At 37.2% G+C, this 21436-nt stretch overlaps 2 protein-coding genes across 2 annotated transcripts; both read left to right on the top strand.

Moving 5' to 3' along the window:
• The first annotated feature begins 998 nt into the window (after positions 1-998).
• On the top strand, positions 999-4489 carry LOC122082756 (splicing factor-like protein 1). Its single transcript, XM_042650520.1, has 2 exons — positions 999-3742; positions 4157-4489. The coding sequence occupies exon 1, from the start codon at positions 1094-1096 to the stop codon at positions 3701-3703; it is 2610 nt and encodes an 869-aa protein (XP_042506454.1). The 5' UTR covers positions 999-1093; the 3' UTR covers positions 3704-3742; positions 4157-4489.
• Positions 4490-15163: 10674 nt separating this feature from the next.
• LOC122080977 (transcription factor MYB3-like) lies at positions 15164-17248 on the top strand. The gene is made up of 3 exons (XM_042647879.1): positions 15164-15728; positions 15841-15970; positions 16060-17248. The coding sequence occupies exons 1-3, from the start codon at positions 15593-15595 to the stop codon at positions 16406-16408; spliced, it is 615 nt and encodes a 204-aa protein (XP_042503813.1). The 5' UTR covers positions 15164-15592; the 3' UTR covers positions 16409-17248.
• Positions 17249-21436: the final 4188 nt, after the last annotated feature.

Raw genomic sequence — 21436 nt, 5'->3', positions numbered from 1 at the left:
AAAAAAAAAGTTATCTCAAGTAAGAGACTATCCTCACGTGCATTTGCATATATATTTTTACGTGTGTATTTGTAGATCAGTATTAACCTAATGCTTAAAAACCAAAACAAACCGGATTTTTTTTGTTGTAACAAAAAAAAAGAAAAGAAAATCATACCGACTAATTTTTTTTTTTTTTTTTTTTTAACGCTTAAGTGTATAGTTCGTGACTTTGTATGTTTGCGTGTAAGGGTATCAAAACCTAGCCAAAATCGATAAAAATTATAAAAAAGCCCAGGTCAAACTAAACTAAACCTTATTAGTTTGGTTTTGGACTAGGTATGATGGGACTAGCTGAAAATCGGATCACATCGAATGAATCGATAATCAAACCAAAATCAAAATGAATGAAATACCAATAAGAAAAATTTGATTATGAAGTAATGGATATGTGAATTGATTTGTTTTCGTTTTTTTTTTTTTGGCAATAGTTGGTTACAAGGAGTTGTTATTACTGTCAATGAATACGAGTTATGATGTTTTTTTTTTTTTTTGGGTAAAGTATATGCAGTTATGAATATGGAACTTGATTTGTAAACTCAAACAATGCTTCAACTGCACGATCCTTGTTCCCTATACAAAATTAGTTGGATGGTTAAATGAATCATTTGAGGGTTCATTTTATGATTTAAAAAAATAATTATTTTCTTAATAATTAGTTATCCAATTGTTTCAATATTACCTATTTATTTTTTACAATGATAAATAATGATTTATTATAAATTAAAATATTTTCATTAAATCTTTATACATTATAGATTAATGAATATAAGATTTTTTTGTGGTTCAAGCCCGAAAATAAACAGACCTAAACCGATACTATTTAAAAAAACTAAAATCGGCCATAAACCAATCTCTCTTATCAGTAGACCGAAATCGAGCCAAACCAACCACTTGACACACCGATTTACGTGTATGTATATATTGAGGCGTAACGCCACCAACCAGCCTCTAGAGTCTTGCAGTGATCTTTTGCCTTTTAAGGGTTTTGGACCTCTGAATCTCGCTTTGACGAGAAGGTAATAAACGTTGGGGGTTTTCGTTTTCTTTCTTCATGGATTCTTTGGAAACCAATCCTTCTTCAACCTTCGACACCCAACCGCCCCAAGCTGCACTGCAGTCGTCTTCAGAAATTCTTGCACAGAATCCACACATGTATTCAGAAACCCTAGCTTATCCAGTTCAAGATCCATCTTCTTTGCAGAGCCATGCTTCCGTTGATCATGATCAAGGTTTGTCTGTACCGCCCGAAACCCTAGGTTCGTATGATCAAAATCCCCCGCCTCCTCCAGAAACCCTTGCCTCGTACGATCAATATCCGCCACCGCCTCCGGAAAACCTTACATACGAAGAGAATCAGGTGCCCCCTTGGGAAACCCTACCTTCGAATAATCAAAATCAAAATCACAGTTTTTCTTCGGAAACCCAGAATCCGTCTCATCCGCAACAACATCTGGAGAATGGAGATTCGGTGGATCCGAACACCGATGGAAACATTGATCAGATCCAGAAAGTACCAAAACCAGAGATCCAGAAGCCATTGTTGTCCGATAGCGGCGTGAACAACACTTATAGCGGCACCGACAAGGACTGTTCTGGAGGAGAAGAAGAGACCTCCAGTAGACGCAGGCGCCGCAGTAGGTGGGATCCTCCGTCAGAGTCTGACAACCAGAATAGTGATTCCGGCACCCGTAAGAGGAAGTCGAGATGGGCTGCCGAAGAACCGAAGCCTATTCTCCAACTGCCTGATTTCATGAAGGAACTCACAGGAGGTATTGATCTTGACCCTGAAGTCCAGCGTTTAAATGCCAGGCTTATGGAAATAAATCGTTTGTTACAGTCTGCACAATCTGGTGCGCTCTTAGATGATCGCCCTGAAGGTGCCCGTTCACCTTCTCCTGAACCCCTTTACGATAACATGGGTCATCGTATAAATACGCGAGAATACCGAGCTCGTGAAAAACTTACCCAAGAGAGGCGAGAAATTATCTCTCAAATAATCAAAAGGAATCCTGCTTTCAAACCCCCACCAGATTACCGGCCTCCCAAACTTCAGAAGAAACTTTACATTCCCATGAAAGAGTATCCAGGTTACAATTTTATAGGGCTTATCATCGGACCAAGGGGAAACACACAGAAGAGAATGGAGAAGGAGACGGGTGCGAAGATTGTTATTCGGGGCAAAGGATCGATTAAAGAAGGAAGGTTACAACAGAAGCGTGACTTGAAACCAGATCCCTCTGAGAATGAGGATTTGCATGTTTTGGTGGAAGCCGAGACGCAGGAGGGGCTTGATGCTGCTGCATCGATGGTCGAGAAACTGTTGCAACCTGTTGATGAAGGACTCAATGAGCATAAGCGACAACAGCTTAGGGAACTTGCTGCTTTGAATGGAACCATCAGAGATGATGAGTATTGTAGGTTGTGTGGTGAGCCTGGTCACCGTCAGTATGCCTGCCCTGCTCGTACTTCAACATTCAAGAGTGATGTGCTTTGTAAAATATGTGGTGATGGAGGTCACCCCACCATTGATTGTCCCATGAAAGGAACAACTGGAAAAAAAATGGACGATGAGTATCAGAACTTCTTGGCAGAACTAGGAGGGTCTGCGCCTGATTCACTGACCAAGCAGAACTTGTCAGTGCCGCTTCTTGGTTCAAACAGCTCAGGAAGCAATCCTCCTTGGGCTAGTGGCAACAATGCTGGAGGTGTTGGGAACACATCTCATCCAGGGTTGGGTTCGAATCCAGTTAAGAAGGAATATGACGATACGAACTTGTACATTGGGTACCTGCCACCAAATTTTGATGATGATGCCCTAATCCGATTGTTTTCACCTTTTGGTGATATTGATCAGGCTAAGGTTATCAAAGACCGGGCTACTGGATTAAGCAAAGGTTATGGTTTTGTTAAGTACTTTGATGTTTCTCAGGCCAATCAGGCTATAGCTAGTATGAATGGTTATCGGCTGGAGGGAAGAGTAATAGCTGTAAGAGTTGCAGGTAAACCACCTCAGCCTCCTGTACCTCCAGGGCCTCCGGCTCCACCAATACCAACTTATCCTGGCTCAGGTCAGGTGACTGGTGGATACCCTTCTCAGCAATATACACCAGGGGGGCCTCTTGGAAATGCTCCACCTGGAAGTTACATGAGTGCCCCTGTTCCATGGGGACCACCTGTTCCTCCTCCTTATGCTCCTTATGCCCCCCCACCTCCTCCTGGCTCAAGTATGTATACCCCTGTTCAAGGTCAATCTACAACCTATGGTTCACAATACCCTCCTCGTCCTCCGCCTCCTCTACCGACTGGCCCCCCGGGTGCCCCATCTCAAAGTGTTCCTTCTAGTGAAGCACAACAGAATTTCCCTCCTGGAGTGCAGTCCCAAAACAATTCTTCTGCGCAATCTGTACCTAACAATATGTATGGCAACTCAGTAGCTGGAATTGCACCGAGTGTTCAACCTACATATCCTCCATCTTTAGGTTATCCATCCTACTATGGTGCTGTTCCGCCACCTGTGCCGCATTCAGCAGGGGACCATTCGCAGAATTTGGGAAGTGTGCCTTGGGCTTCAAAGCCAGTGCCACCACCTGTTAGCTCTGCAGAGCAGAAACCTTATGGCACTGACTCTGAATATGAGAAGTTCATGGCAGAGATGAAATGACATGGCTCATTCTATGATTTGCCCGCTCCAGGTTGAAAAGTAAGTATGACACATTCTTTTGCTTCCCACTATCCCCTTAATTATGTTGGAGTAGCTGTTAAAAATGATGAGTTATCAAAGAATTTTGAACCATAGATCTTAGTGTATATATTTATATTTACTAAAATCTTTATTGATACTTCTAGAGAAAATTGACATCTAGCATCACTCTAGTGGAAACATTTTTGGTTAGTTATTATTTTGTATTGTGGTTTTTGAACTATTCGATCTATTTATTTAGCAGTCATTCTCGTCTAAGGATTAACGAGGAGATGAGCATAATGCTGATGAGAAATATTGATTTTTTTCCATTGAATTGTTCAACTTTACCATTTACTTCGTTATGCTATTTATTCTTTTCATCATTTATTAACTTCTTTTTTTTCTGGCCATGATTGTACTTTTTTTTTACAGGCTTGAGGTTTCTTGGAGGTCTTGTGAACCTGTTTTCTGACCTGTTGCTATGACTTCAACTTGTTGGAAGTTTGGGACTCATATCTTTAACCTTGCTGTGCTGTTATGCTATGCAGAGACCTGATAGTGTATCATATTGGAGTAGCTGGGTGGAGAGCTTCTCAATAGCATACATTGGCTCAGGACCACATCACCTTGTGGATGAATATTGTTGCCTCTTAAACGCTTAAATGCTAATTCCATTAATAGTTTTGTTTGCAAGTTTATTGAAGAGTTTTACTGACGGTTTTATGATTTTATATATTATATCACATGAGATGTCTGTTTCTCATACTTGGGTTGGTGACTATTTCCTTTAATATCTTAACTTCTGTTTTCCATTATAACACTCTTGTCCATTGTTAAGGCTCTTATTACTATCCTGGTAAGAGTGCATCTGAAGCCGTGCTATTCTTGACTCTTCATCCAGAGTGGAAGGTTCATGTCTAAGTAAACTTGTGCTATCTTGGGTACGTGCATGGTGCTTTCCAAAGACTTTGGTTTTGTGCTGATATTTGCACTTTTTAGCCTAACGTGCCTTTCCAGTTCTTCTATGGCAGGTCTGGGGATACATTAGCTGTATTGAAATTGGTGACTTTTGGCATCAAGTTCCATTGTTGTTTGAGTATACTGTTTATTTATTTTACTTGGCTTTTAGTTCAATTCCTAGTGATCATGTGTTGCTTCTTTAGAAAGTCACAGCACTTGGGCTTTCTGCCAACTAATAATGCCCCCCTAAACATATCAAAGTCAACCCTGTATTGGTTAGCATCTACTAGTCAACTAGGTGAACCAATGAAAGTCTGATATTGAAGTGTTCATCACAATCATTTTTGAACTTTTCATCACCCTCCTAAAAAAACTCTGATTTCTGTTTGAAAGTGCTTCCAATTATTTGCTTGACATGCAATATTCTTTGTTGAGATGTTGAAGAAACCTAATTCACTTGGTCAGCAAGGTGGACCAATAAAAGTCTGACTCAAACTGGATGTAGCCCTTGAAAAGGAGGAAATTGATAGCATTAGTGTCATCACCATCTATTTTTAACTTTCCATCACTTACTTTTCTCCCACTCACTCTGGGTTTTTGTTTGGAAGTGATCTATGACTACTGTGTTTTGTGATGTTTATACATTTATTGCCTTGCTATTCCCTCTGTATTTAATTTTAAGGACCTTCATTAACTATTGAGAAGTTCTAATGGCTTTGTAGAGTTCCCGTTAAGTGTCTCCATGTGGCATTTGAAATATTCTCAAAGGTTCTCTTGGTTGGAGGGAATTTTTTTTTTTGTTACAGTTGGTACATTTCAGTGTATGGCTAAAACTAACTGTTCTTCTGACAACCTCTTTGTTGTAAGGAATTCTGATCTGATGACTTCTCTTTGATGGATGTGTCCTATGGTAGGTACTTTGGATGTCATCCATGGATCATCTTTTATTTATTTATTTTTTTCTGGTTTCATGCTTAACCATGCTGTTGTAGAAATTCAGAGCAGGCTGGCTAGTTTTTTATTTGTTTCCCATTTAAAATTTCAACTCAAATTTGCAGCTGCCAGCTGGAGTTTGTTATTCCTTTGAGGTCTCCTGTGGCTTTTTTGGTTGCTATGCATGTCATTAGGCATCAATGGAACTTAGCTGTATCCAACAACTTGGTAGAATACTAGAATATCTTATTCAAATGTTGCTCTTTTATTTTGGAAGGAAAAAAACTTAATATAACTCTTCTGGTTATTTGTTTCTTGAGAGGGTTAATGTAGGAGTAACAATCATGATTATTTTTTCTTTGAATCTTGACTGCATAATGATCTGAAACGTTCTGGGAGGGTCTATAAACAGTGGGGTTTTTAGTCATTGCATCCAGCCCAGATTTGTTTTGCTACTCAACTTTGTGCGATTCACATTAATGGGTTGCTGTATGTATTTAGTTTTTTCCTCACAATTTTCATGTTTCTTATTTTGAAAGTGGAAGAGAAATCTTGATTTCTCTTTAATAATGTTTTGTTTTTGTCTAGAAGTCCTAACTGGCAGTTTATTATAATCCCCTCCCACCTTTTGATGGCTTCAATTTGTTTGAGCATGTTTTAACCTCCGGGAGAGGGGAGAAAAGAAAAAAAATCTAATAACATTGCTGGAGCCATTTCTTCTGACATTTCAGACCGCTGATTCTGTTTTTGGTGGGAATTTATTATTTCTCAACAACAACAACTCAGCCTCATCCCAACTAAATGGGGTGGGCAAATGGATCCTTGCCATTCAATCAGCTCTATTTGACCTCATGCTTGATATGAGGTCCAAGTTATGCATGTCTTTCCTCACTGCTTTTCTAAAGGTCATTTTAGGTCTACCCTTTAGCTCTTTTAGCCATTCAATATGAATCAAATCACTCCTTCGTGCTAAAGCATCCAAAGGCTCTCTGTTGAACATGGCCATGGCCATGGCCATTCCACCTCAAACGACTTTCTTGTAGCTTATCATGCATCAGAGCTACTCCCAAATCAGGTTTAATATGATGATTTCTTACTTTGTTCTTCCTAGTTTTACCATTCATCCATCTCAACATCCTCATCTCCTTCGCTACACTGAGTTTATCTACATGATGCTTGAGAAATAGAATCAAATACAGATATCACAATTTGATTTATTTGTAGGAGTGCAAAAGTAGGTATGTCTTGCCACTATTATTTATGTCCCTAAATGATTAAACTAGTCGGTGTTTTTCCTTATATGTGATATCATTCTTGCTGTATTGATCTGCCTGCATGTCGTTAGAATGTTAATTTTTTGCCATTTCCAATAGTGTATTGTTTATAATATTTAGTTGCAGAAGTCCCGGACCTATTGGATGTTGCCAAGTGGAGTCCTATTCCGTTTTGATGATTTCATTTGGCTGTGATTTAGAATATCTTGTTCTCGAAGCTATGCCGTCTTTTAGAGTTCCTATAGAAAGTATTCTTGTTTTACCCTTAGATCTCGCTCTTGGCACCATCTCTCTGATCCAAAAAAGAGATCTGCCGAGATCTCGCCGAGATTATGTATTTTTTCCCGGTCGACTTGGTGGTTGGTCTCAGTGGCCATATGGCCTTTGTAGCCCCCGAAACTCGGTATTTACCCTATTTTAGGCCTTCTAAACACAAAGCTAATATCAATTAAAATTTTTTTTTTTAATTTTTAATTTTAATTTTTTTTTTTTAAATCTAACCTAAAATAGTACTTTGACTTCGTACCCTATGTAAGCAGTCTCCAACTCTTCGGATCCTAATCCAGTATGCTCTATTCTAGAATCAATACATGACACCACATAATCATAAGAATTTTAAAGGCATCATAGATAATTACTTAATTGTTTAACAATTAACATTGATGACAACATTGATGACTAATGAGTCACATTCTCATACATTGAAAATTCAAGAAACTCCAAATGTGGAGGAGGTAATATTCTCTACTCTTTAAGCTTCAATGAATGTAGGAATGGAAATCCTTAGGCAAAAATACCGAAATCCTTGCTTCTTTGTGTTTTTTCTTTAAAAAAGTAAAGAGAGAGATAGAGAGGCGAGATTTGGGCAAGATGGAGGCGCGATCTCAAGATCTCGAGATCTTGGTCGAGTTTTTGTACAATTTGTAACTCGTCATACATCTCATCTCTGATTTAGGGGGGGGGGGGGGGAAGAGATGTTACTGAGATCTTAAACCATGACTGGAACCACACTTATTGCAAGGTATTCCTTCCATAAGTGATCATTAGCTATGTTAGTCCACATCCTTTCTGTTATTCATTTAGTTCCTGTAATAAGCTTTGAACCCCCTTTATTGATTCTTGAAGGTGGGAAGCTTTACACGTGTTTCCATTTGTATTCTTGCGTTAGAACATCTCTGTTATGCCATCTGATTTTCATCTTTATTGCTGAGATGATTCTTGATTTCTCTGAATTGTCTTGATTAAATAGGGTATCCTTTTCTACTTCTGCAGAACAAGCTATGTAGCATTACCAAAAAACAAACCAGCTATGTAGGTAAAAATTAGAGACTATTACCTTTGCTTGCTGATGAGTAAGCGGCCAGGGTATTCTTCAACGGCCATCAAGATAAGTTTTATCTGCATGGCCCATTGTTTTTTGAGCCAAAGTGGAAGGCTGATCTCAGGAAACCAACCATCGGATTGGTAACCTCGTGGATGAGCAACATGCCAAATTTGAAAAAATATGGTCCTCCGATCACTTTTGCATTTTAACCCTTGTATTAGGACAATGTAAAGGAGGTTTCACCTTGATAACAAGATTAGTGGACGCATATGTTGCTAACATGTCTGAACAGTCATAGCAGGGTTCAGGTAAGCTTCACATGTAAAATCAGTAAGAAAATGCATGTTGGATTACCATCGATTGGCTTCACATTTCTTTTACATAAGAATGATGTTAAATCTTTTGTAAAGAGACAATATTGTGTAAGATCTCATGATGATCAATTCTCTATCTATGTGTATACACCTGTGTGTGTGAATGTTTGTTCTCTTGTATGCTTCTTCATTTATACTGGTAAAATATGTATCCCTTTGAGCTATTATTTGTTTGTCACATGGGTTTTCTGATGTGGAACTTCTTTTATCCCTTTCGTTTTCAATTGTTTCTGTGAGTGTTTCCATTTAAATTTTGCAAAGCACAATTAGATTGGTGGTGTAGAAGTGTCTTTTGGATATTAGCCAGTGTTCAGTACAGGGGCAGCCTTTCTCCTGGTCCTAGTTGCAGTAGCTTACCTTTGGTTTTGGCTGATGTAGTACAGAAAAGTAGTAGGAAACCCAAGTGTGTCACACATGATACTTTTCTTTCCTTATTCACTATTCAATAGACAATGTAGTCTGCGAGTTAGTGCTCTGCTCCTTCATGCTAGGGTTAACAGTAATATTACTGTTAGGCAAGTCTCTCTCTTTCAAGGGCGATTGTGTTTGTGTATTGTACCTCTATGCAGAACAGGGTGTCATATCATTCTGGTTTCAAAGATACTATGTTGGAGGGAGAGTGGTATTGGAAAAGGGATCTCAGTTTTGAGTGCATGTTCTTTTATTTTGTCTTCCTTCCAAAGCTACAAGGAATTTCAAAATGCACTGCATCCAAAACGTAGTGGTCTGATATGATTTGTGGATTTTAGCTGTTTCTTAGGTCTATCCAAAGTGGCATTAGATGAGATCCATGGCATTACCAGGTACGCTGAAAAGTTTGGCTGCCCATTGTAGGCAATTGCTTTTTTTTTTTTTTTTTTTTAAGATCTCCCAGTCTCTTAGATTTTCCTTTGCTCAAGGTTGATAGGGAGACTGGTACAACTTGATGGTGGTTATTCAAATACAGGTAGTAATGTTCTATATTTTAACTGAGAACTGCTGACATTGAACAGAAGCTATAGTTGGTGGGGCAGGCAAATGTGCAGTTTCTCCGACTGATACGGTTGTGAGCCAGGATTAACTAACCCTTTGCCTCTGCTTGGGGGAGAGCTGCATGGAAGTGGTCTAGATCCATCAAGAAAAGTTGACTAGGGATCTGTCAGGTTTTACAATGCCGCAGAGGTGATGGTCTCTTCTCCAACGAAAAAGAAAAAAACAGAGGTGATAGGCTGGTAAGTCCATCAAATGGATTGCTTACTTTGAGCATTTCAGCATTCACAGGAAGGTTTCCTGTTGCTGAGGCTCAGATCTCATTTGGCAGAATGGAATGTATTTAGGCTGTTTCTACTCCACATAGTACTCCTCCATCCTCCTTGTCACTCCCTCTTTCTGTTTTTTGGTGTCTATCTTAGACTTTTGATTGTTTTGCACATGATCCATCCGGCCCAGGTGATTGGACAAATCAGTTCTGCGGATGTCTGTGCTAGAAGGAATTTAAGATGGGCATCTGATTCCCCCTCTCCCCCTCTCCCCCGCACCCCCTCTTTTGGGGTGGAATAAATACATATCAGAAAGATTAAAATCTACAAGTATTGTCCATATTATATACAATCTATCTTTCTGATAATTTAGAAGTTTAGCTGATAAAGCTATATTATGATCAACTTGTAAATTGTAATATTTTTTTTTTTTTTGTTATTATTTAGCGACTAGAACATCCTCCTAGGCCATTCACTGATGTTATCTTTCTCTAACCATAGTTCCTGTTGATCTTTCAGTCCAGAATTTCATGCCTTCGCCTGTTGCTAGTTGAAGTCCTTGTTCAATTGTTGGGCCTTCAGCCTTCACTGTTGATCCTAACATTCCATAGTCAAATGAAACAAGAATTTCATCATTCTTCTACAGGGAGAGATGTTCAGCTGCCTCTTTTGTTTGCTTGTTGAAGCTACCATTGCTATTGATAAGGGAATGACCATCTTTTGGTTTAAAATGGACCAATTCTTCCAACTAGAGCATGCTGACTTTTGAGCAAAATATCATTGTCCTTTGTCATTGGATAAAATGCACTTCAATGTGTAACAAAATGTATTCGCTTACTACAAAATAATTGATAGAAGTCAACTATTACCGTTGGAAGGGGGGGTTTTCCTCTAATCCCAAGCACAAAATTGATGGTGTCTTGTAAGAAGGGGATCAAGAAATAGTGGAATAAAAGTAGCACATTTGTGGGGGAAGTCAGTTTTGAAAATATAGACTTGTGTTAAAACAAAAAGGGGTGAGGACTCACTTAGGTGGCTCAAGTCTGCGGTTCGAAACGTGGAAAGTAAGTCTCAAGGTCTCAGGTCTTTATGAGGAGCTTCAACCCAAACCTAGTTCACGTGTGGCAGTAAAGAGTTAATCTAGGAATTACAAGAGAGAGGCACGATAATAAGTTTGTCATGAAAGCATCTCTAATGATGAATTTTCCCGGTACAAAATTTAAAGTTTAGAGTCATAAGTAGGGTCTCAATTTTTTTTAATGAGCTAATAAAATTCATTAACCAGAAAGTGTGCACATCTACTGAAGTTCTTGTGTCATAAATTTTAGTTTTCTTGTCTATAACAAGATGAGCTAAATGAACCAATGCCCTTGGGTCAAAATCTTATATTGTACCTTGGGAGCTAGGGATCAGAGTATTAGTACCTGAAAGACATAAAAAGATAAGCTAAATGCTTAAACAAAAGCATAATTTTAATAAGAGGAAATATCACTCCCCTTCCCTGGGTGAATTATTCATTTGTCCTTAAAACTTTTTCAAAAATATCACTAACCTCTTCCTAAATACAAAGATTCTATTGTCACCAACTTTTTGAAATGGCTGTTAAGTCAGTCAGATTTTTCTCATAATACTTAAACTACCATCTAAAATACCCATTATCCCTCTATCAATTAAACCCTTCTTCATCTCTTCCTTTTTCCTATCTGTTCTATGCTTCTTTAATTTTAATTTTTTTCACCCTTGCTTGAACTTTGGAATGAAAAATGACATCAGCAAAATATTACATATGATCCCTATAGTCCATTGAAATCACTAGAAAAGAAAGAGAGAGCCTACATGGTTAAAAACACATATTTTCGAATTTCGTGTCCTTAGCAAATTGGACTTGATCTAATAACAGATTAACCTCCACTAAGGAAGTATGAAGAACTAAGCATAGGAAATGTATTTGCACAATAAATATTCACGGATGAAGTAAATCAAATATAAACATTCAAATATAATCGTACCTTGGTTACTAATTTTGTTGCATGTACACTGGCAAGATCAATTACAAACTTTATTTTCAAAATAAGAAAAGTTAATAGGGTTTGATTTTTTATGGTGAGACCTCATATACCCTTCTCATTGCTAAATTTTAGTTAGAAATGAAGTTCGGAAATGTTCTTTAAAATTGTTTTTCGCTCAGTTACAAGAATGTCGTATAACTTTAATGTAATCAACTGTTATCAATAGCACAAATACCAGTGGTCCGCCAAATGAGCCCTAAGTTTTAGTGATTTTGAAGGTTTCTACCTCACCAATCCAGTTGAACTTTTGCCATATGATAACAAAAAATAAAGATAATTGGTGATAAAACATTGGAGAAATTTTGTTGTCTCCCAAACAGGTTAGGCATAACAATGGTATTTCGACCTATAATTCCTTGTTTTAAACTTATAAAAAAAAAATAAAAAATCTAATTTGATCATAAAGAAATTTACTTTGCATGGGATCTAGTTATAGGTTGTTGGTTTATAAATGGATTATGACAGTTTACGTATAAATTACCCTAGAGATTGGTAAATCATATTAAAATATGGCATATCCTTAAGGGACAGCCCTAATTCTATCATTTGGAAGAGTAGAGTGGCAAGTCTGACCATTTATTACCATTGTATGTCAATGCCATACTTGTCATATTTAATTAATATAAATTAACATGTATTGATAAATGATAGTTTAGAAATTGCATTTCATGCTTAAATCAATTTAAGAAGACCACTGTAGTATTTCATGAATTGTACATGGCAAAGTTGTAAGTAACCAAAAGATTTAAGCTCCACCATAGACATGACAATGAATAGTGGGACCCATGCCTGAATGATTGAATTTTCCTGCTTGGATTGTTTCATGTAAACTTTTCAATCATACCTCATTAATTTCTACCCCCAGTCCATTTCACCTGTAGTTGGATTCTCCAATAATGGTAGGGGTTCAAATCCTCTATGGTGAGTAGTGAGTGGCAATGAGAATTTAATAGCTGGGAAAACCTGACATGCACCTCAGTCGTTGGATTTTCACTTCATTCACTACCTCACCGCAAACAATTTTTGTGTGATAAATAGGTGGGTGGAACATGGAAGGACCCCATCCCCGGTGCCACTCTCCTAAACAACAAAGAGTACCCCAAGTTTAAAAAATACTCCTCCCTTATGCATACCAGCTCTACTCTCTCTCTCCCTCTCTCTCTTTCTCTCTTGCTCAATCTACTCCTCAGAATTCTCATGGCTCCAAGGAAGGATGAGCCCAACAAAAGGATTGTGAACAAAGGAGCATGGACAGCTGAAGAAGGTCAAAAGTTGGCTCAATACATTGAAGTCCATGAAGCAAAGAAGTGGAAACTAGTTGCAATAAAAGCAGGTTAGCTTCTACCTCTTAGTCTACAAAGACACTGACATATCAGTTCATATTTGCTCTTGATTTTGATTTTAATCTTAGGCTTTTAGCTTGATGGGTTCTCTGTTCATGTAGGGCTGGACCAATGTGGGAAGAGTTCTAGGTTGAGATGGTTGAATTATCCAAGACCCAACATTAAAAGAGGCAATATTTCAGACCAAGAAGAAGACTTGATACTAAGGCTCCATTTGAAAAAAAAAAAGTGTTCCCAGTACTAAGGTTTTATCTATATTAAGACAAAGGTCTTTTTTATTCTGTTTTATTTGTTTGGTTTTCTTCATAATGATAGATTCTTTGAAATTAGCCTCTGTCACAAACAGAATATATATATATATAAAAAAAAAAAATCCCTTAAGCCACTAAAGTGTGCCATACCTGTCGTTACAGAAGATGTAAATCCTTATCTTCTTTGCTTTAGTAATTGTTTATCCATCTTTGTGTTTTGGACACATTTGTCGGCATGAACAAAAAGAGATTATCAGATCTTGTTTCCTAATGTTCATCTTAATTAATTTTTCGCCCCAATTAGACCATGAATCCTGTGGAATGAGATTAACATACCCTACCAAATCAGAAAAAATGGACTCTTATTACATTTGCTGTGGCTTAACTTCAACATAATCAAAGACAAAGTCAAAAACTCAAAAAGGGTTTCTATTTGTTAGTAGAAAAAATCACAATTTCCAGAAGCTAATGATCATCAATCCTTGTTGTTCTTTACCTAATCGTTTGGAAAAAAAAACAGACTAGTTACACTAAAGTCTACCCCATTTCTTTCCTTTGCATTAAAAATAGAACTTAGTGGTTGAGCTTATTTACTTCTGTCAATGAATGAATGCACATATTTCAGCACCAATTGAACATATCATCTGAAATTGTTTGGAAAGTTGATAATATTGAAACAAGATCCTCAAACCCAGTATAGAGAGATTTCAGTATGTTTTCAGGCAAGAGTTGGGATTCTAAAAGCTTTAACCAGTTATTGAATTGCTACCCAAGTTTGCAATCTTCGGTAAAATTTTGTTTCCAACCCTTGGCTGAAGTAGCACCTCTGGATATGCTACTTCATCAAAAGCTTCACATTAGAACCTTCCTTACACACACACTCTTTGACAGATCAAAATGGATCAGACTGTAAGATCGTCTTAGTTGTTTGTGTTGGGGTCACAAGAAAGCGATAATTCAACATTGGTTGTGAATAGCTTGATGTGGAGAAATATATGGACTTGGGCATCCTCTATCTCCTTAACCTTAACAGCTACCTACCCAAGTCCCAACAAGTGATATCAAAGCTGGGGTGTAGCAACTCCGGTGTGCCTTGGTGGATGAAAAAATTTGTTGGGGAAGATCTTAGTTCCCATTTGTGCTCCTTCGTGAAGGGGGAGATTGTTGGGGCTACACGCAATGACCAACCTAGTTGAATCTATGGTTTGACACAAATTTTTTCTACTGTTTTTTGGAGGGTGAGGTGCAAGTGGTGGGGCCATCCATGTTACTAGAGCTCATGTTTGGCATTTTTTAAGAAATTATTTGTCCCAAAAATAGGCTTTCAGACAACATTTGGAGAGAAGATAAGGATTGTATGAGTCTGCTCAACCTCACTAGAGAATAGTCCTCTCAATCTAAGGCCTAGGGACTGAAAAGAGAGGCCCCCCATGGAGCTCTGATTCTACTTTTGCTATTTTCTTTGGAAAATCTTGTTCATACTCTTGGTTTCATCTGTAAGAAAAAGATGTCTGTCTTGACATACTTTTTCCTTACAGGCCCTCGTGCACCATAAACAGTGAGAGAATGAGGAATAATAGTTTTTCAAGTTTCTGACTTTTCTGCACTGTAAATGTGTATAATGAATCATTGCTAAGAAGACCATTGTATTATTTCATGAAATTGCACATGGTAAGCTGTAAGTACCCATAAGATTTAATCTCCACCATAGATAAAATGAATCATGGGTCACATGGCTGAATGATTGAATTTTCCTGTTTGGGTTCATGATTTAGTAATTGGATTTGATGCTTTATAGCAGCTTTAGAGGGTAAAAAAGTGAAGAGCAAGGACAAGTTTGAGCTATGTTTGGATTGTTTTTAAGGAAACTTTTCAATCATACCAACCCTTATAGAGTTTCCAATCCCCAGTCCATTTCACCCTTGTAATGGTAGTTGGGTTCTCCAAGAATGGTAGATGGATAGCTGGAAGGACACCATCCATGGTGCCACCTTCCTAAACAACAAAGGGAATCTCAAGTTTAAAACACACACTCCTCCATCAAGCATAGCAGCTCACCTCTCTCTCTCTCTTTCTTCCTCAATCTCCTCCTCTGAACTCTCATGGCTACAAAGAAGGATCAATCCAACAGAAGGATTGTGAACAGAGGATCATGGACAGCTGAAGAAGATCAAAAGTTGGCTCAATATATTGAAGTCCATGGAGCAAAGAAGTGGAAACTAGTCGCAATTAAAGCAGGTCAGCTTCTGTCTCTTAGCCTACAAATACACTGACGTATCAGTTCATCTTTGCTCTTAGTTTTGATTTTAATCTTGGGCTCTTAGGTTGATTGGTTTCTTTGTTCTTGTAGGCTTGGATCGATGTGGGAAGAGTTGCAGGTTGAGATGGTTGAATTATCTAAGACCCAACATCAAAAGAGGTAACATCTCGGACCAAGAAGAGGACTTGATACTAAGGCTCCATAAGCTTCTGGGTAACAGGTTAGTTCATTAATTAGCTCTGAAAAATAAATATAGCTCTAGAAAATTGTGTTTTTTTATAGTTAAATGAGTGATATTATCTGCTGTAGGTGGTCTTTGATTGCTGGAAGGCTACCAGGACGAACTGATAATGAAATTAAGAACTATTGGAATTCTCATTTGAGCAAGAAATCAAACCAGAAGCAGAAACAAACAGAGCATTCAATAGCACAGAACTCCCAACCTGAAAGTTGGAACAGTGTAAAGGTGAATGAAGAAAGTGGAGACTCAAAGTTAGATGGGCCTTCCAATTTGGAACTGATGAGTGATTTCCAGAGGAACCCAGAAACTGGTTTCAACTTGGAAGAGTTGTTTGATTTCTCAAACGAAGATTCTTCCAGTTTAGAGTGGGTGAGGAAATTTCTTCAACCTGACCACAGCTTCTATGGATTTTCTTGATCTCTCTTATGGAAAATCTTGAAAGCCGATCAAACCCAGATGGGATAGGAGTTGTGTTAAAGTAATTGTGAGCAAGATTGAGCCTTTGAAGATGATGGAGACCAAAGAGGCTGCTGTTGGAATAGATAGGTCCCCAATTAAAGATGTCTGAAGTGGGCTCTTGCCGCAATTGTAAGAGAGCAGATTTCTGGTCATCTAGGCAAATATGGCTCTCCAGGTTTGGTCGGGTCTGAGGCAAAAGCAATAGGAGGAAGAAGAAGCTGAAGAGAAGAAGACGAGCAAACAGGAGATTTTCCATTCTTAGGATTACTGAAAAAGAAAATATTGAGGAAGAAGACACAACAGGTTTGGAATGGATGAAGAAAAGTGGAGGTTCTCTGTTTATCTACAAAGATTAGTTACAAACTTGGTTCAAATTCAATGAAATGTCTCCATTCATTGAAATTTTTGATATCGAAGATTGGGCATCGCCATGGACGCAGTGAGTTTGAGGTTGGATAGCTTTGAAGAAATGTTGAAGCTCTTGGTCTTAAATGGAGAGCCTCAACTCAACTCAGGCTCATAATTCTTAAAGGCCATGTTTGTATGAAAAAGAATTTTGAAGGGAAGTGAAGTGAAATTTTCTTTTGAGCCATACAATAGTTAAGTTGTACTGTTGCAAAATGTTGTTCATAGGTTCAAAACTTAAAAATAGCCGCGACTGCGTTTGTCCCTCCCAAGATCTTGCTTGAGTAGGAGTCTCGTGCATTGGGTTGCTCTTTCACCCCATGTAATTGTATAGATACTGAAATTTCTTACCATATTTAGTAATGATACATTGTATATGTAATTTTTATTTCACATTTTTTATAGCAAAAAGTTTTTTGGATGCGAAGTAAATTAATAGTTAAATATGAAATGATTTGGAGTTAGTGATCTACTCATATGTGGTAATGAATACAAAAGTTCTTTTTTGAGTTTGAAAATTTTCTTTCCTTTAGGCTATGTTTGGTAACCAAGAGAAGAAAAGAAGAAGAAAAAAAAAAGGTACATTTTTTTGTACATTTTTCTTGTGTGAAGAATTTTTCTTTGCACTTGGTATGTCATCAAGAGAATATTCAGCATTTGAAATTCAAAATTCCTTTTAGGAATTGTGAAGTTTTCTTTTGCTCCCCCAAAAATTTTCTTGTAAAAAACACAAAAAAACATAATAAGACAGAAAATGAATGATTACACAATGACTTCCTATATGTCTATCTCTCTCCTAAAATTCAAAATTTTTTGAATTTTTTTCTTTTCTTTTCTTTTCTTGATAACCAAACATACAAATTCTTTTTATTTTCTCACCATTTCTTCTCTTTCTTTTATTTTTCTTCTCTTAGCTACCAAACATATCCTTGATTCCTCTTGCAATCAAACGGAGAAAGAGATTTTTACTAAAGCGTAGTAAATTTATTCCATTGAAGAGGTGTGGGTATTGGAAAATGCATAGGGACGAGGAGGATATTAGAAATGGGGAGATGGAGGGTAGAGAGATAAGGTGAGGTGGGTGGGGGTTGGGTGAGATGGAGAGGGCGCGGCCAACTGAAGGAAAAAGGGGGGAGGGGGTAGCTATGACAGCAGAGGTTAGAGAGAGAGAGCTGTAAAAATTTGGTATAATTTATTCAGACAGTGAAACTCCTCAGTAGGCCCTCTACACATTGAACAAATGATTGAAAGATTGGTGTCTAAAAAAGTCTTAGCGAAGCAATGCACTTTACAAGACGTCGTGATTACCCATATGAAACATAGGGAGGTGTTTCCTGTGAAGCTCTTGTAAACCTGTGTGTGCATGAGGGTCAATGGGAATGGACAAGGAAGCACCAATAAAAATATTATTTTTCATTTCACAAGTGATAAAACGATCATTTCACTCTCCATGTGTCTGCCCGCAAAGGTCACACTCCCCCCAAAAAACCTTTTTCCCTTAAAATATTTATGTTTTTCTATTTTTATATAAAATAATGAAATAAAAATATAAGAAACCAAACTTGCTCTACCTCTAGTCTGGTAAGGCAGGGCTGGCCTGGCCTGAGCACCAGAGACCTTGCTAGATTTTCAAAAATTCAGTCCAACCCAAACCAGCTGCACCCCCTAGTCCCAGCAGATCAAATCGTTAAAAAGTAATATAAATGAAAGGAAAAAGCTGAAAAGATATCTTTTACAAATAGGACATAGATGAGTAAAATGCTACTGTGCAATATTCCATTATATTCCCCTGGTTTATACACAATTTTCTCTTCATTTCGCCACCAACCAGACAGACTTCCTGGTTAAAAGCAGCTTTAAATGGATTCACCAGCCCAGTGGCAAGTCACCAACTACCCATCCCCATTAATGAATGGGACAATGTCCTCATTTTGCAGGGCAACCAAGGTGGGGAGGGTCCCAGATCAGCCCAGGCCAATGTACCCAAAATTTTGCCCTGCCCCATTTTAAGATCGGTTGGCTTGATACTATACTGACTGGATTCATGGTCTATACCAATAGGGAGTGTAGTATTAAATGGATTGGTCATGGCTGATACAGATACTCATCAAATTTTAAAGAAAAAATTACATGATTACTCACTTTTGGATTTCTCTTTACAAAATTATCCACCAAAAGTTTCAGATAACAAATATACATAAAATTAGGTTTTCCTTTACAAAATTACCCACTTAAAGTTTAAGTTAACAAAAATACCCAAAATTGAGTTTGAGTTTACAAAACTACCCACTCAAAGTTTCATTAATAAAAAAATACATGATTATATGCGGAAGATGAAGACTCATTATTTTGGGTAGTTTTGTAAACCTAAACTTGATTTTAGGTATTTTTGTTAACTGAAATTTTGGATGGGTAATTTTGCAACCACAAACCTAATTTTGGGAATTTTTATTAACCAAAACTTTTGGTGGGTAATTTTGTAAAGGAAAACCCAAAAGTGGGTAATCATGTAATTTTCTCAATTTTAAATCCTACCTTAAGGGATCGGGCTTCTCTGTAGCGCTACAAGGCATGCAGCGCACATTCAACGATCATAAACATTTAAACACATTGCCCAAAGCATTCCTGGTCATTAGATATGTGCTACAGGGCATGTAGTGCTACAGACGATCTCAATCCTACCTTAAGGGCTTAATCATTAGGGGCAGGGCATTCAAAGGAGTCATTATTGAGATTAAGATCAAATAACTAATATGATTGCTTTCCACTTAATGGGGGAAAAAGAATAGTTTCTTGTACTATAGTCTTTATGACTAGGTTTTATCTATTATTATGAGTTTATGACACACCAGTGTTTTTTAATTCTATTTTATTTGTTTGGTTTTCTTCATAATGATAGATTCTTTGAAATTAACCTTTGTCATTAACTGATTAACAGGATAAAAAAATCCCTTAAGCCAATAAAGTATTCCATTCATGACTTTACAGAAGATGCAAATCCTTAATACTTATCAAAACATAATTTTATCTTCTTTGCTTTAGTAATTGCTTATCTATCTTTGGGTTTTGGACACATCCCTAGGCAATGAACAAAAAGAGATTCTCAAATCTTGTTTTATAATGTTCATCTTAATTAATTTTTCTTTTTCAATTACTTGTCAATGAATTCGTATTTAGTAGAAATCAATTAGACCACGGAATCCTAAGGGATGAGATTAACACATCCCACCAAATCCCAAAAATTGGACACTTCTAACATTCTCTTTCGCTTATTTTTGTTTTGGTGAGGTGCACGCAAAGCATAATCAAACACAAAATCAAGAACTCAAAATGGATTTCTTTTCATTAATAGGGTAAGAGATCATTGTCAGGTTGTGTGGCCCTGCACTAGTAAAGGGTCAATGACAGTACACACAATCGTGTCAACACAAATGAGAACATAGACTTCACAGGGGTTGAGGAGGTAATTTTGTATACCTCTGTGTTTCAGTGTAGGGACCATACAACCATGCAACTTTTTTTCTTTTCCTTGTTAACATCACAACTTCTAGATGCCGGTCACCATCAGCCTTTGTTGTTCTTTACCTAATCCTTTGAAAAAAAGAGTAAACTTCACTAAAGTCTAACCCTTTTCTTTCTATTGCATTACAAATAGAATTTAGACTCGAAGAATTAAGTAATCTCCTCCTTGATGAGTGGTTGAGCTCATATATTTTTGCCAAAGAATGACTTCACATTCGGCACCGATTGAACATGTAATTTGACTCATTGTTTTGGAAAGGTGGAGACTGTTGAAGATGCGATGTAATATATTTAGTCACTTGCGTTTGTAGTAAGGATGTGAATTTAAAATCGAAACCGTTTATTGAAATCGAATCGAATCGTTTACATTGAAACTGTAAAACCGTTTAATAAATGGTTCGGTTATTGTTTCAAGTTTAAGACCGATTAGTTAAACGGGTCGGTTCAGTTTTAACCATTTAACCCATCAGTTTCAAACCGAATTGACATTGTGAAAATTGAACAATTTACAATGCCAAAACCGACCCATTTAACTCATACAAGGATTAAATAGAATAAGGGGTTAAGAGCATTAAGGCAGGGGCATAATCGATATATACATTATTGCCAAAGATAAAAACCCTAAACGATTAGGAGAAAAAGTATTTTAGAACACTAATGATAAGTTGTGTTCATTAGCAACTTTGTTTGTATTTCACTTTCTCCATGTAATATTTTTTTTTTCTTGATTGTTTGATTGTTTGATTGTTTTAACAAAACAGGATGTGTTTAATTTAGGGAAGAAAGGACCATAGAGGTTGTCCAACGGTCTGTTCAATAATTAATTTACTCCTATCATATAGTTACGTAGTTAAATCCTTGCTTGTTCAATGCCTTATTTAATTTGATAAAAGATTGAAGCGTTTACATCAAAAACAAATTTCAGTAAGCATGCGAATAAACTAGCAAACCGATTGCTAACCGTTTAGAAATAGTATGGATTAAACCGCGATCAAAATCATTTAAACCTGTGAAACTGAAATCATTTACTAAACAATTATGATTTCAAAAAGTGCAACC

This window comes from Macadamia integrifolia, chromosome 6 (assembly GCF_013358625.1).
Source record: "Macadamia integrifolia cultivar HAES 741 chromosome 6, SCU_Mint_v3, whole genome shotgun sequence".
NCBI lineage: Eukaryota > Viridiplantae > Streptophyta > Magnoliopsida > Proteales > Proteaceae > Macadamia > Macadamia integrifolia.
Note: the sequence above shows the minus strand (reverse complement) of the source record. Positions and strands in the feature narration are given on the sequence as shown.

Coding starts and splice junctions, on each gene's coding strand:
- LOC122082756 (XM_042650520.1), top strand. CDS start 1,094: ATGGATTCTTTGGAAACCAATCCTTCTTCAACCTTCGACACCCAACCG.
- LOC122080977 (XM_042647879.1), top strand. CDS start 15,593: ATGGCTACAAAGAAGGATCAATCCAACAGAAGGATTGTGAACAGAGGA. Junction 15,729..15,840: donor ACTAGTCGCAATTAAAGCAG/GTCAGCTTCTGT, acceptor TTGTTCTTGTAG/GCTTGGATCGATGTGGGAAG. Junction 15,971..16,059: donor CATAAGCTTCTGGGTAACAG/GTTAGTTCATTA, acceptor TATCTGCTGTAG/GTGGTCTTTGATTGCTGGAA.